The sequence below is a fragment of the Gopherus evgoodei genome, chromosome 3, assembly GCF_007399415.2.
Source record: "Gopherus evgoodei ecotype Sinaloan lineage chromosome 3, rGopEvg1_v1.p, whole genome shotgun sequence".
In the NCBI taxonomy this organism is placed as follows: Eukaryota; Metazoa; Chordata; order Testudines; family Testudinidae; genus Gopherus; species Gopherus evgoodei.
The window spans coordinates 163,981,795-163,995,839 of NC_044324.1; the positions used below are offsets into that span (position 1 = coordinate 163,981,795).

The following is a 14,045-nucleotide window of genomic DNA, read 5'->3' on the forward strand; positions in this document are numbered from 1 at the left end:
AATGGATGAAAAACGTTGGCTGTTATAACACAGGGATTAGTCCAATAAACAGACTTGTTTAGGAACAAGACAAAACAAAACCATTTTCCAGCAAGCCAGCAGTGGTTAGAGATTAATTCCATTAGATGAGGGGAGCTGGGGGCCACTAGTTTTACTTTAGAATAGCTCAGAGGACCAGATGTTTTCATTACAGGGCAGCATGACTCCAAGTTTCCTGAGGTGTCTGCATAATATCTAGGAGCAAATTCTTGCAGTGAATCAGATATGTAGGGCTCATAAATCTTTGCTTTTGATTTCTCCAGGGCAATACCTCAGACTGCTGACCCCACACATCTGTCTTCTGGAAGGAATATGGGGTCGAGAGGGGAGATTACTAAATAGCTGTCTAATTAGTTTGACTCCTCCCATTCCTCTGCCATTGTGAACTGTGCTTTATTCTGTGCATCCTTCCTACACAGCGAAATGAGGAAGGAGTTAGGTCTGTGTGCCAGGTAGAAAACAGTATGATAGTATGCTGAGTTAAACCACAAGTATATAGAAAGGGAAATAAGTACAGATAGAAATTTCCTATGACTGTTAATGTCAGTTACTCTTCCTTATTTGTTCATCACTGAGTGTAATTCTGATGGAACTTGCTGAATTGATGGCCCCGGGACTGTTGGAGACTGGAGTCCCCTGTCTATCCCCAGAGCAGATTTAGCATGAGCATCAGCATTGCAAGCTCCCCTCACAACTAATATGCCTTAGTCCTGACCAAGAAGGACCCATTCTGACAAACTAGTTTTTTTTTAAAAATCCAGTAATGGGGTTTTGGCCAAAAACAATTGGAAAATTCTGAAAAACGTGAACATTTTCAATTTTTTTTGGGAGGGGCGGAGGGGAGGGAGAGCAGTTGTTTGAAACAACCTCACTTGGAATGAAACATTTTAAGTAGTTCTGGTTACAATTTTGTTTGAAGGGTCTCCCATTATTGCCCTGCTAAAGTAGCAGTTCTCGAACAGTAGTCCTATGCAGAGCCGCCTCTGCCACTATGGGGGAGTGTGCAGCAGTCTTTAAGCAGTGATTCTGCCTGATTGATTTTTTTGCCCCAGACCCCTCCAGGACTCAAAGTTTCCAGAGGGGTATTTTTTAGCTATGAAAACTAAAAGACCCCTCCCCCCACACATACACCCCCAAGTCCTTTGCTGCACCCTGTGCTCCTGGTTAGCTAGCCTGAATTGTCCCCTGCCGTTTCAACTGCTTCAGTATTCTTTGGCACTTCCTGTCCTAACCTGTTATGTAATATTGTTTGCTGCTCTTTCCATGTCCTCTATCATTGGTGTCTGCTGCGTGGGGTAAAAACTGTTGCATTCTGTCCCAGAGGGGGTTTGTCAGCTGTGGATGAATTGAGCAGCTGTGCGTATCAGTTTAAGTGGGATTTTCCAAAGGGCTTATCCTTGGCCTAACTCCTCTCCAATTCGAGTCAGTGTTAAAACTCCCACCGATTTTGATTGGAGCAGACTTAAGTGAATCCCAACTGCTTTGAAAGTCCCAGCCTAGCTCTGTCAAACCTTTTGGGAAGCTTTGGGATGCAAGATGCTATATAGCCATGGGAGGTGTGGTGGTGGTGATGTATTAAGCCTTGACTAACCAGTCCATCTAGATGGCTCATTTTTTTTATTTTGCTCCTTAGCATGACAAATCAGTTTGTTCTCTTCCTGTTACACTGATGGTGATGATGACCACAAATAACCCGTGCTGGATGGTGCAGATTGTCATTTAATGGCTTCTCTTCCTGTCTTCTCTGCAGATCATGATCAGTAGATAGCATCTCACACCATGACCATGGCTCCCCGGAAAAGAAATCGTCATGCTTTGGGGTTTCTTTGCTGCTTCGGGGGAAGCGACCTCCCTGAAATCAACCTCAAGGATAATAACCCCCTCCAGTTCCTGGAGTTCTCTGTCCCAATCCCACCAGCGGAGGAGCTCAATGCTAGGTTCTCCGAACTTGTGGTGAGTTTCTGCCATTTGACCCTTATGTTTTACAGGGTGTGGAAGAGTTTTTTCCTGTGGGGTAATGTAAGTTCTTTGGGAAGGGACACTTTTTTTTTTCTGTGTTGTGTGGCACCTAGCACAATGGGGTCCTGGCCCGTGACTGGGGCTCTAAGGTGCTGTGATGATGCAAACCACACATGATGATGATAAGGAATCATAACTTATTGGGAGCTGGAAAAAACCTCCAGTGAGTTGTGTAGACCACTTTCCTACATTGTGGTAGGGTTTAGTTAATCACTCTTGAATAGAAGTCTGTGTAACTGCTGCCTTGAATAGTTATTTGCTAAGATTCCAAGGGAAAAGATGGACGATTACTTGGACACCAATATTATTTCAGGTATGAATGGGATTAAATCACTACCAACAGTGATCCTTTCTTACAGGGTTAGGCAGATAGCCCTACCAATATGCCCTGGGTGAAATTGCTTCCCAACCCTAAATCAGGCTATCGTGGCATCAGTACTTTGATCTCTGGAGCAACGATCAGGGATCAAAGTACTGATGCCACGATAGCCTGATTTAGGGTTGGGAAGCAATTTCCTATGGCTACCTTTCGGATAAAATGCACTGTTAGAGAGTACACCGGGAGATTTGGGGGTTTGACCCATGTATGGAATGGAGATAGTACTTGCCAGTGATTTCCTGCTGGTGACAGATGAGAAACAAGTAACCATGGCAATTTTGTTGCATCTGCCATCTGCCTTTGATGCCTTTTGGCCCTGAGGTGGTGTTGACACAGCTGTAGGTTTTAGCAGGAATGGAAGCAGTTTTTCAGTTGAAAACAAGGGGCAATATTGAGCAATTTCTCAGTTGCTCCAAGGTTCCTCTAATGTAATGTGCTGGAGGATTCTGTTCTTCATGGCCACTCCTTTCCCCTCCCCCTTTCCTGTTCAGCATGTATGTGAGGCTACTGGGGGGAGATGGAGACAATATGTATTATGGCAGTGGTCCCCAACCTTTTCTGGGTGGTGGGCGTTGGACGATGAGCCACCGAGGACTGTGGCCGGTGGACAAGCATCCATCGAAATGCCGCCAAGAAGCAGCAACATCAAGAGGCAATGCCGCCAAAAATCAGCGGCATTTTGGCGGTGACGCCACTTTTCGGCGTCATTTCGGCGGATGTTTGTCTGATGGCCAGTATGCGGGCGCATATAGATGCCCGGGTGGGCACCATGTTGGGGACCAGTGTATTATGGTGTCTACAGTAGGAAGAGGACACCCAGTGGGACCCATGCAATGCAGTTGACCAGCTTATCTGGTGTCTGGGCAAGACTGGGGTTTAGATAAGGGTGTGATGTCTGTGACTACAGATAACATGTAGGTTATGCTGGTGGGTGGGGGAAGTCAGTACTATTGGCAAAGAAGATACCAGCTCCCTCAACTGGAGTTACATGCCTGATTGTCAAATAGTTGGCAAAAAGGTTCTTCAGCTTTTTCAGGATGACCAAACAGCTGCAGTAGCCAAGATGTTTTTGCATCATATATGGTTAGTCAGAAGGTTGCAACCTTTTCCTTTGGATGTGGATATCACCACACTGACTCAGGCCTTTCTCAGCTTGAGACTGGGTTACTATAATGTGCTTTATGAGGTTACCTTTTAGTCTATTGGAAACTGCAGATGACACGGAATAAGGCAGCCTGCTTGCTGATTGATGTTTCTTATGGGGAGCACATTACACTAATGCCCTGTGATCTACATCAGCTGCCATTTATTTCTGTGTGCAATTTACTGTGTTAATTTTTCACCTACAAATCTTTAAATGGCTGGTCCTGGCTAGCTCAGCCTGTGTTTCTATCAATGTCATATTATGATGGCTGAAGTCAACCAAAGCACATAGCTATTTTCTCCATGGGAGGTCCCTGAAGTGTTTGCTATCCACCTTGGTTTGCCAGAACCTGGATCTGCTGACCTTCAAGTCCCACTGCAGGGTCTATGATGCTCTGCCAGGTTTTTCCTGGTGGGGAAGAAGCATTTCTGGGAGGAGACTGTGTATATATGATATAGATATAATGATGGGGGATCACTCATTACCGAGTATGATCATCTTCCATGGGAGTTATGGGTCCTCAGGTAGCTAATAAGGCCAATCTTTGAACCAAAAGTTCTGTTACAATGAGGGCAGATGTTTTCAGGCTCAGCAGGAGACTGTTGACCATGACTGGAAGCCAGTCTCTCCTTCCTCCTGTGTCTTTTGTCCTCTTCAGCTTGTCGGCAAGCAAGTTCAGAATGCAGGGGACCATCACATAGGACTTCACTCCATTTTAAGCGATCCTGGGCAAGTGTCTCCCAAGCATCAGTGTCAATGTTACACTTTTTTAGGTTGTACTTCAGCAAGTCCTTATAACGCTTCTGCTGTCTACCCACGTTATGGTACCCTTCTTTCAGCTGAGAGAACAGGACCTGTTTTGGGAGGCAATGGCTGGTATCTGGACAACATGACCAGTCCAGTACAATTGCTGATGGATGATCATTGCCTTGATACTGGTGGTCTTTGCCTCTTCCAGAACACTAATATTGGGTGCCTGTCTTTCTATTTGATCTTCAGAATCTTACGAAGGCTGCATTGATGGTGCCTTTCAAGGACTTTCAAGTGGTGTCTATAGTTGTATGGGTCCAAAACTTGGACAACAGTGTTGGGAGAATAACAACTTGATAAACAAGAAGCTTGGTGTCTGTTCAAATGTTGTGATCAAAAACCTTGTTCCATAAATTGAAAAAAAATCTACACTGGCACAGTTCAGGCGATGCTGAATTTCTGAATCACTATCTGCCTTGGATGAAAGATGACATCCAAGGTAGAGGAAATGGTCAACATTCTACAGTGCCACTCCATTGATTTTGATAGATAGGGCATGTAATACCTCATTTGGAGAGGGCTGATAGAGTGCTTTAGTCTTCTTGATATTAAGAGTGAAACCAAGACATGCATAAGCATCGGCAAACACATTCAAGATAGTTTGAAGATCTTTCTCAGAGAGGACAAAGACTGTGTTGTCATCAGCATACTGAAGTTCCACAATAGATATTGTGGAAATCTTACTCTTGGCTTTCAGCCTGCTAAGCCTGACCAGCTTTCCATCCATTCTGTAAATGATTTTAACACTATCTGTAAACTTCCCAGCAATTAAGTAAAAAATGACAGCAATAAAAACTGCAAACGTGGTTGGAGCGATGATACAGCCCTGTTTGACTCCTGTTTGTACTTTGAAAGGTTCACTCTGGGAGCTAGTACTGCTCAGAACAGTCGCTTTCATGTTATCATGAAGCAATTTTAGGACATTGATGTATTTATCAGGACATCCAATCTTAGAAAGTACAGTCTAGAGGGCACAGTGATTCACTGAATCTAAACCTTTAGTTAGATCAATAAAAGCCTTGTACAGTGGTCAGTTTTGCTCCTGACACTTTTTTCTTGCAGCTGTCATGCTGTGAAGATCATATCTGCAGTTCAACAATGTGGTCGGAAACCACTCGGTGACTCCGGTAAAATTTCTTCTGACAAATTCAGAAGACGGGTTGCAAGGATCCACACCAGAACTTTTGTCTGCAATGGCTAGGAGGGAAACACCATGATGATTTCCACAATCCACTTTGTCACCCTCTTCAAGAAAGCGGATAATCGGGGCATTCCTCATTTCACTGGATATCTCCTATCCAGATTTTAAGGATAAGTAGGTAAAGCAGTTGAATTAGTTCTGGGCCACCATCTTTAAAGATTTCAGCGGGGATCAGGGCCGGTGCAAGGAAGTTTCATGCCCTAGGCAAAACTTCCACCTTGCGCCCCTTCCCCCTCCAGCCCTGCGGCAGCTTCCTGCTCCCCCTTCCACCCTGAGGCACTCCCCCATGGCAGTTCCCCCCCCCCCGAGCCGTGCAGCACCTCTCCACCCCAGCTCACCTCTGCTTCGCGTCCTTTCTGAGCACCCCACCCCGCTCTGATTCTCCTCCCAGGCTTGCCGTGCCAAACAGCTGGGAGGCAGGAGAAGTGGCACAGCAACCATGTGCTCCAGGAGGGACTGCTGTGGGGAAAAAAAAAAAAAATTGAGGGCACCACTTTTTGGTGCCCCCAAATCTTGGCACCCTAGGCAACTGCCTAGTTTGCCTTAATGGTAGCACCGGCCTGGCAGGGATCCCATCTAGATCTGCTGCTTTGTTGTTCATCTGCTTGGTGGCATTGTGTACCTTATACAAATTCGGAGGGTCTCAGAGCTCATCCCTAAATGGTCATTGAGGGATTTGCTCAAGGACTTCATCTGCAACTATAGAATTACGGTTAAGGAGATTTTCAAAATGTTCTTTCCAGCAAGAATTGATGGCTTCGGTGTCCTTCAGAAGTGTGGTTTCATCCTTAGAGCAAAGAGGATTCATACCAGGACAAATTGGCCCATAAACTCACCACCGTGGCGCCTCCTACTGGTTGTGCCAGGAATTAGCTCTGTCCAGCTGTGGAGCACCCTCTACAGGTGGTGTCTCATCCGTTGTCTGCTCTGCTGTGCTGTCTGGGACTCGCATTGCTCCCTGGCTTGCGGAGTCCTCTTCTGGACACAGCCCTCCTGCTGTGCCCTACTTGGTTCTGTCCCCTTCCGGAGGGGTGTCAGCACTCCTCAATCTGCACCTGCCCTCGTGGCCAACTGCAGCCCCAAAGTCTAGCTCTTTGTCTCGGGGCAAGCCACAGTCTGTGTTGGACCATGCTCCTCACAGTCAGGTGCAGTGTAACGGGAGGGGGGCACCCAGGCCCACCCACTACTTTGGGTCCCGGACCAGAGACCCTCTGGTGGCAGCCATGTCCTCCCTTCAACTGCTCGCACTCCCTGAGCCACTTCCCTCTGGCCCTTGCACTTCTCAGCCCTTTCAGGGGCCTTAGCCTAGCAGGTATCAGTCTGGAGCTTTCCCTCTGCTCCCCTGAGCCTGCCCAGCACTGCTCAGTCTAAGGGCTTGTCTACATCAGAAAGTTGCAGCGCTGGTGAGGGAGTTACAGCGCTGCAACTTTGAAGGTGTACACATCTGCAGGGCACCGCCAGTGCTGCAACTCCCTGTTTGCAGCGCTGGCCGTACTCCCATTTTGTCTCGGGTGTAGAGGATCCAGCGCTGGTGATCCAGCGCTGGTAATCCAATGTAGACACTTACCAGCGCTTTTCTTGACCTCCATGGAAGGAGGAAGCCTCTGGTAATCAAGCTGGTCTCCTTTCCCGGTTTGCTCTCTCGTTCCCGGAACCCCGAGCAAGCAGGTCTCCTTCCCTGCGGTTTGCTGGGTGGCTCCGGGAACGCGAGAGCAAACCGCGGCGAAGCTGGTCTCCTTTCCCGGTTTGCTCTCTCGTTCGCGGAACCCCGAGCAAGCAGGTCTCCTTCCCTGCGGTTTGCTGGGTGGCTCCGGGAACGCGAGAGCAAACCGTGGCGAAGCTGGTCTCCTTTCCCGGTTTGCTCTCACGTTCCCGGAACCCCCCTTGAAGCCGCCCAACAGCGCTGGTACTATCCCTGGAAGCCAGTCCTCCTCCATTGCTGGTGAAGGAGAGACTCCTGTCTCTTCTACTTTGCAGCCTTTATATAGGGCTCAGCCTGGCCCTGCCTGGCTGCCTTTCTGCCCTTCTCTAATTGGCTGGGTTCTGCGCAGCCTCTCCAAGGGTTGCTATTAACCCCTCCTCTGCCAAAGCGGGGCAACTGCCCCACTACAGAGTGTGTGTGTGTGTGTGTGTGTGTGTGTATTGTACCATTTGTACACATGCCCAGAGCTTGAAATGGGCATGGATTTCTTTTTTAAAAAGAAACCATTGAAATCAAAATAAATGAAATCCATTTCCATGTATTTCTTAATACTATTAGAACTGTAATTTGTGGGGGACTTAGTTGTGGGAGAAAAGTGCTCTCTTTCAGAAGGATAAGGAAGTGTTGCTTAATTTTGGAAGGTGCTCAGATACCACGGTGAGGGAGGTTGTATGAGTTCCTAGGTACGCAGGTAGAGACAATAGCAAAGGATTTCTGAATGTGATTGCCTGTGATTGCTGGATTTGCCTGGGAGACCTGGTTCACCCACAGTTCCAGGCTAATGCATGTTCTCTGAACGCTAATAGAACAGACCACATTTGTATAGATTTTAATTGGATTCGAAAGGTTCAGTCTGTAAATGTGCCAGTGTAAATCAGCGACCTGGAAGTGCTTGGGAAGGCTCTGTGTTGTATACCAGCCACCCCACTGTTTATCCTTTATGGTCTTTGAGACAAAAAAACAGATATGACTGTGGAGCCTTTTGACCCAAATCCCTGAGCGAAGTGGTGGCACCGACACAGACTGAGATCTCTAGTGAGACAAACATTGCATTGCGCTCCCAGGAGCATGCCCAGAGGGTATGGCTTGGCCTGTGCCATCTGTTCTATAAAAGGGTATAATGAAAAATATTCCTGCACTCGATTGCATTTATCTCTCATTTAAAAGCCGAAGCCCATTCTCCCCTTGTGCAGCTAAAATCTGGGGCATTGTCCCACATTTTAGATGACAACATGGAAAAACCAGCCTTAGTTCACAGGATATTTTTCAGCATGGCTATTTTCCAGCCCAGCAAATATTCAGTATTCTGGACATTCCACCTGACTCTGAGGGAAGTATTTTCTGTGAAGGATCCCCTCAGGTGCCCATGTAATGGGATATTGTAAGTCAGGTGCGTGTCTGCTGTTCTCATGTTTTTAACTTCATCTCCAAACAGCTAGCTTTTTGAAAGCCCAGTCTTTCAAATCGGGAGACAGAGTTTGGCATGTGTTGGGAGACTTTTTCTAGCAGTTGGATGGTATATTTGAGGTCCCTTCTCCCCAATCAGGTTCTCAGTGAAAGCAAGGAGGCTTTTCAGTCCCCTCATGGGGGCAAATTAAAGCCCTAGCTGATCTCAGTGGGTGCTGCCTCTGCCTATGGCATGTATGGTTTCCTAGTGGGAATGTTAACTCACCAAGCCATCTGCCCACAGAGATAGGCACAAATTCTGAAGCAAATGTTGTTGTAGTAATATGTCCATGTCCAGTGTACCAGTCTGTGACACAAAGCAAACACCCACTTTGGTCCTTGTGCCTCTGGGGCCTCCCTAGTTCAGCTAAGCTTTGCATCTCAAGGGCCAGCCCTAATTCTTTCTGTGGCCCTACTGTCCTCATGAGGGAAAGGAACATCTGGAGCCAGATTCTCTCCTCCACCTCTCCTGGTGGTAGAACAAAAGTAGGGGAGGCCCTGCATACTGGCGCACCTGTGGGGTGGTTTTGTGCCCCATAAACAATAAAGCTGGCTCTAGCCTACAGTTCTAGATTGCTTTTGCTCCCTCTCCTCCACCTTCTTTTGTGCGCTCGCGCTCTCTCTCTCGTCCTCTCCACCCCCCGTTGGCATTGTGCATGCTGCTGGCAAATGTGGCCGTGCTATGAGCATATATTTTCCTTTGCACAGATTTGACTGAAGAACTACAGAAAATCTGGAAGATTTGTTTTAAAATCTACTGTAAATCAAGGGGAAATCACTTAACCTCCCCCCCATCCCCAATTTCTTGTTGAACTTCATAGGTATTGCGAGACTATGATACATCCTCAGCTTGGACACTGAATTTAGACTGAATTCAGATTCACTTTCTGTTTCTCTTGCATGCAATACTGTTGTATGCTGGGTTTCCAGTAGGAACAGGAATGGTTAAATCCATCTTCTCTCTCTGGCCCCACAAAAAACTAACTAATTTACTTTTTTATTTAATTAATTTAATGAAACATTTCTATCCGTTGCACTTTTTTTTTTTTTTAAATCCATAACTCAACTTTGGACCTAAACTCCTTGAGTGTGTCCTGTTGGTAATGTGCCAAGGAATGATAGAAACACCTTTGACCTTCCAGGCGTTTTCTAAGACAAATAATTTCCATTCACTCTGTGTCTGAAGATTTTAGGATTTTCCATCATTTTTCTTCTACCTTCCACCCCACATCATCCTTCTGAATACAGAGGACTCCCTCCTAACTCCCCCACCCCTTTTCAGAACCTATTGCTCCCTAATCAGCTGGAGAGGTAGGTCATTGCTTAGTTGAGGGTAGTTTGCTCTCTCCCCTAGGGGACTGAGCACTTTGGCCCGGTCTGACTCCTGGCCCTTATTGGCCTAGGTGGTAAGCAAGATAGATATTGAGCCCTTGTCTCCATTACTGCTATAGCAGGGTTCCTTGCCTGAGCAGCAAGAGACTGGGTATTCAGTCTCTCTTCTTCCTCTGCAGCATATTCCCTGCTCCAGAAAGACCAGGTAGAGAGGGGACCCAAGTACTGAACCTTTCTCCCCAGGACCCAACATGTGCTGCACTCTTGGCCCCCTGATGACCCTGGGAATGAGATTAACTGTGACTGGCAAGCGAGCTCGGTTCACCTACACAGTGATGTGCAGCAGTATCTGGTAGCCTAGGGATTGACCGTCCCTTCCATCTATTACCAAAAATCCAGCTCCTTTTTCCTTTTCCTGTTACTTCACATCACATCGCCCTTTGGGCTGGTTTCCATGGCACCTCAACAACTCCTGGTTTCTGAGCTAGGAAAGAGCTCTACTGTGTTGTGTTGTCCCTCACAGAGGGTCTTAGAAGCTCTTTCTCCCCTACACAGGAGCAAAAACCCTTTCAGGGGTTGGACTCTGCCTGAAACCTGCCTCTCTGCCTGTGATCGCTGCTCTTTCCATCAAGCCTAGAAGTGAGTGGAATGACTATTTCTCCCCTCGCATCACAGGGTCACTGAGATGCTCCTGTTAAGAACCTCTATCCTAGGGTATTAAACAGCCTGAATTAACACATTCCTGGTCCATTTCCACCTGCAGTGGCCTCTTGACTCACTCCGTTCTCATCTGGATTGGATAAACTGGATTCTAAACATGGAATGTCCTAGGATGTCACTGAAGCGTAAGTCCCTGTTAGTTAGTTTGTCCCATGGTGACTGCCATAGCAGGTGGTCCTATGTCCCAGGAGTGGTCGTATTGCTGTTTCCCAAGCCATCCTCCGAACTGTAGGCACACAGTGTGTGTAGTGTTTACTGGATCCCTAGTGGAGATTGCCGGCCCTCTCAGCCCTTCAGATTGATGCTGTGTTTGTGCAACCCATACAAGTAGGTACTTTGATGGGACTGTGCATGGTAAAGTTGAGGGAATCTAGTCCTTTCAGAATGAAGGAATATGTGCAAGGATGAGCCCTAGGTTATTTGGGGTACTGAGCCTCTCCTTACCTTTATTTGGTTAGACAAGATAGGAAGGGGCTCAAATGGGCACCTAGCGAGAAACCATGTTTTGAAATACTGTCTGTTTCTACTCCATTACAAGAATGAACAATGGGGAGGGGAGTAGATAACCTCCATGCCCCATATCCAGTCTTTTTAGGTTTTCATTTCTAGGTCACCTATTTAGATGCAGCCCAAGGTTGGCAGTGATTAAATACTGTAACATTTGGATGGCTGTGTCATGGAGGATGTGAAATGAGTTGGTTGGTCTCAGTTCCCAGTAGGCACATCACAGAAACCGGCATCACAGTTCGCATTCTTGCTGGCAGTCTTGTCAGAGAGACAAAGGAATGAATGGGCCATGAAGCCTAAATTCCCACTAATGTTCATCCTCCAGGACAGACACATTGCAGGAGATTAGTATGGGAAGCATGTACTACTCTTGTCCCTACTGTACCTGTACTGCATAAGACTTCTATCCCTAGGGCGGTTAATTCGGCATCGTTTACCTTATGGGCAAACATTTGTGACAATTCTAATATTCATTGGACTGGTTCACCTGTCTCTAACTGCCACCTTTTGTGTTTGTTACACAGTTTCTTAATTCTGATAACTGTGTATTATGTTGGCTACCATCATGTGGTCACTCTGAGTACAGTGTTTTATATCTAGCCTTCACCTGCTTAGTTTGTGTTCTTTCCACATTTGCTATTTCGTCTCACAAGAGAAAAATTTGACTGATTTACAGTACAGCATATCTGTCAACATTGCATTCTATCACAATGCAGCATTGTGTCCTACTGCCAAAAGTGATTTTTCACTCCTTAAAGGAAATTCAGTTTGGTTTGTTTTTAAAAAAAATCCTATAGGATGAAGGACAAATCCAGCAATATCAGAACCTGGGGCTGACCAGGGAACTCAGTCAGCAGGTAACCCTAAACTGCAGTGAATACAGGAAAGTTACTGAGTGGAGATTATAAAGAGAATTGGAAAGAAAGGGAAAAGCTGATAATCTTTCCTTCAGGGTAGGTCTATGCTTAAAATGCTACGGTGCTTCAGTATAGGCGCCACATATCCCAGTGGGAGGGATTCTCCCATTGGCATAGGTAATCCACCTCCCCGAGAGGTGTTAGCTAGGTCGATGGAAGAATTTCTGCCATCAATCTAGTGCTGTCTACCTGGGGACTTAGGTCAGCTTAACAACACTGCTCCGCGTGTGCATTTTTCACATCCCTCACCAATGTATTTAAACCAACTTAATTTTCTAGTGTAGACCAGGACTTAGTGATGCTGTTGCTGTTTCCCCCCAAAGCCAGGATGGCTGTTCAGTAGACTGTGTTAAAGGAGTTTGCTATTATCAGTCCAGCTCCCAGTGGACAAAGGTGCATGTTTGAAAGAGCAAAACAAAAGACCCACACTGCAAATGGTATTAGGTGACACTCTACCTCTGAAAAAATGTGAAAAACAGACTGGGTCCTGGAGACTGAGGGCTCCTCTCTGTACAGGTGATACCCAGGACAGAGACGAGGTATGCTCGCTGGGGAAGTGTACAAATACACTGGGCAGAATTTTTCCATTGGAATATTTCTCTTTCAGAAAATGCTGTTTCATTGAAAGTGACACATTTTGCAGAAATGAGTTGATTTGTGACAAAAATTTTTTTCCAAGGGCAGGAAAGGAACAGTGCTCTGATAAGGTGGAACATTTACATTTTATCATACACAGAAAGTCTAAAGCAGAATGCAATGTTTGTATTTTATTGACACAAAATGTGGTATTTACCCCCCAAAACGAAATCTTTTCAGAATTTCATTTCACCGGAAACTTCAAAATTTTTGGTTTAGTTCTGTTTTGGAAAGGATATTCCAAGATTTGGAAGTATTTTCTGCAGAACAGAAAATCAGGATCCTACTTGGCTCTGGGGAGGTGTTTGTGGGTAGCTTCAAGGTCAGAGTCATGCATAAGAAAAGTAGACATGTGCTTAAGGCCCAAATTCCAGGGGCGGGGGAGCCCAATTTGGCCTGGCCGCCCTTCCTGTAATGACAGAGGGGCATCTGGGACGAACCTGAGTGTTGCTGCAATCCTGTGTTTTACTTATTCAGGTTTGACCTGGCCAGTCCTCTGTCATAACTGAGGAGTGGCTGGGTCAAATCTGAGCAAGTGGCATTGCAAGCTGGTGCCCAGATTCATATTAGAAGGCAGGGGCCCACAAAGGTATGTTTGCCTAGAGCCCAGTGATGAGTTAATCCAGCCTTGGATAGCTTAAACTGATCCCGCTCATACGGCACCATTCTGGTGGCTAAATAGAGGCCTTTCAGTTAGCAGGGCCATTGATCAGTAGAAAATTCACTGAAAATTATACTTTTAAAATGCCTGTGTTCCCTCTTCCCCCCCCCACCCCCCGCCCCAGACATATGGCCTTTTCACTGCCTGAGCCCACTCCTGATATACATTTATATACTGAATCGCTGTTCCTAATTAACCAAGAAAGTGCTCTTGTGCCAAATGCAATCAAGATCTGGAGAGGCCCCTCTGTTTCATTCACATATGAGCAGCTCTGGTTCCAGTAGAGCAGGAGACTTGCTGGCTTTGGACCAACAGAGACTTTACCCATTCCTAATTACTGCCTCCTTTCCCTGAGGCTGTTAAACAGGAACATTTCAGTGGAGGCTGTAAGAAAAATCCCAATAAAGAAATTAACTTGTATTTCTCAGATATTAGGTGGGGCCAGGAAGAGGACATGGGTCTTAGAGTCATTATCTGAGGTGATCCTCTGAAGGCCGAGGTGATCAGTAGGGCCCTGCGGTAGTGGAGTACC

The 14,045-nt window shown here is 46.4% G+C and overlaps 1 protein-coding gene across 2 annotated transcripts in view; it reads left to right on the forward strand.

Annotated features, from left to right (window-relative positions):
• The window catches only part of DAAM2 (dishevelled associated activator of morphogenesis 2), a 266,918-nt gene that overhangs the window by 103,232 nt on the left and 149,641 nt on the right, over nt 1-14,045 (forward strand). For both annotated transcript variants that reach the window (XM_030557288.1, XM_030557289.1), the window contains one exon: nt 1,790-1,992. In XM_030557288.1, the coding sequence (XP_030413148.1) occupies nt 1,819-1,992 (174 nt within the window). In that variant the 5' untranslated portion in view covers nt 1,790-1,818. The remainder of the gene's footprint in view (nt 1-1,789; nt 1,993-14,045) is intronic.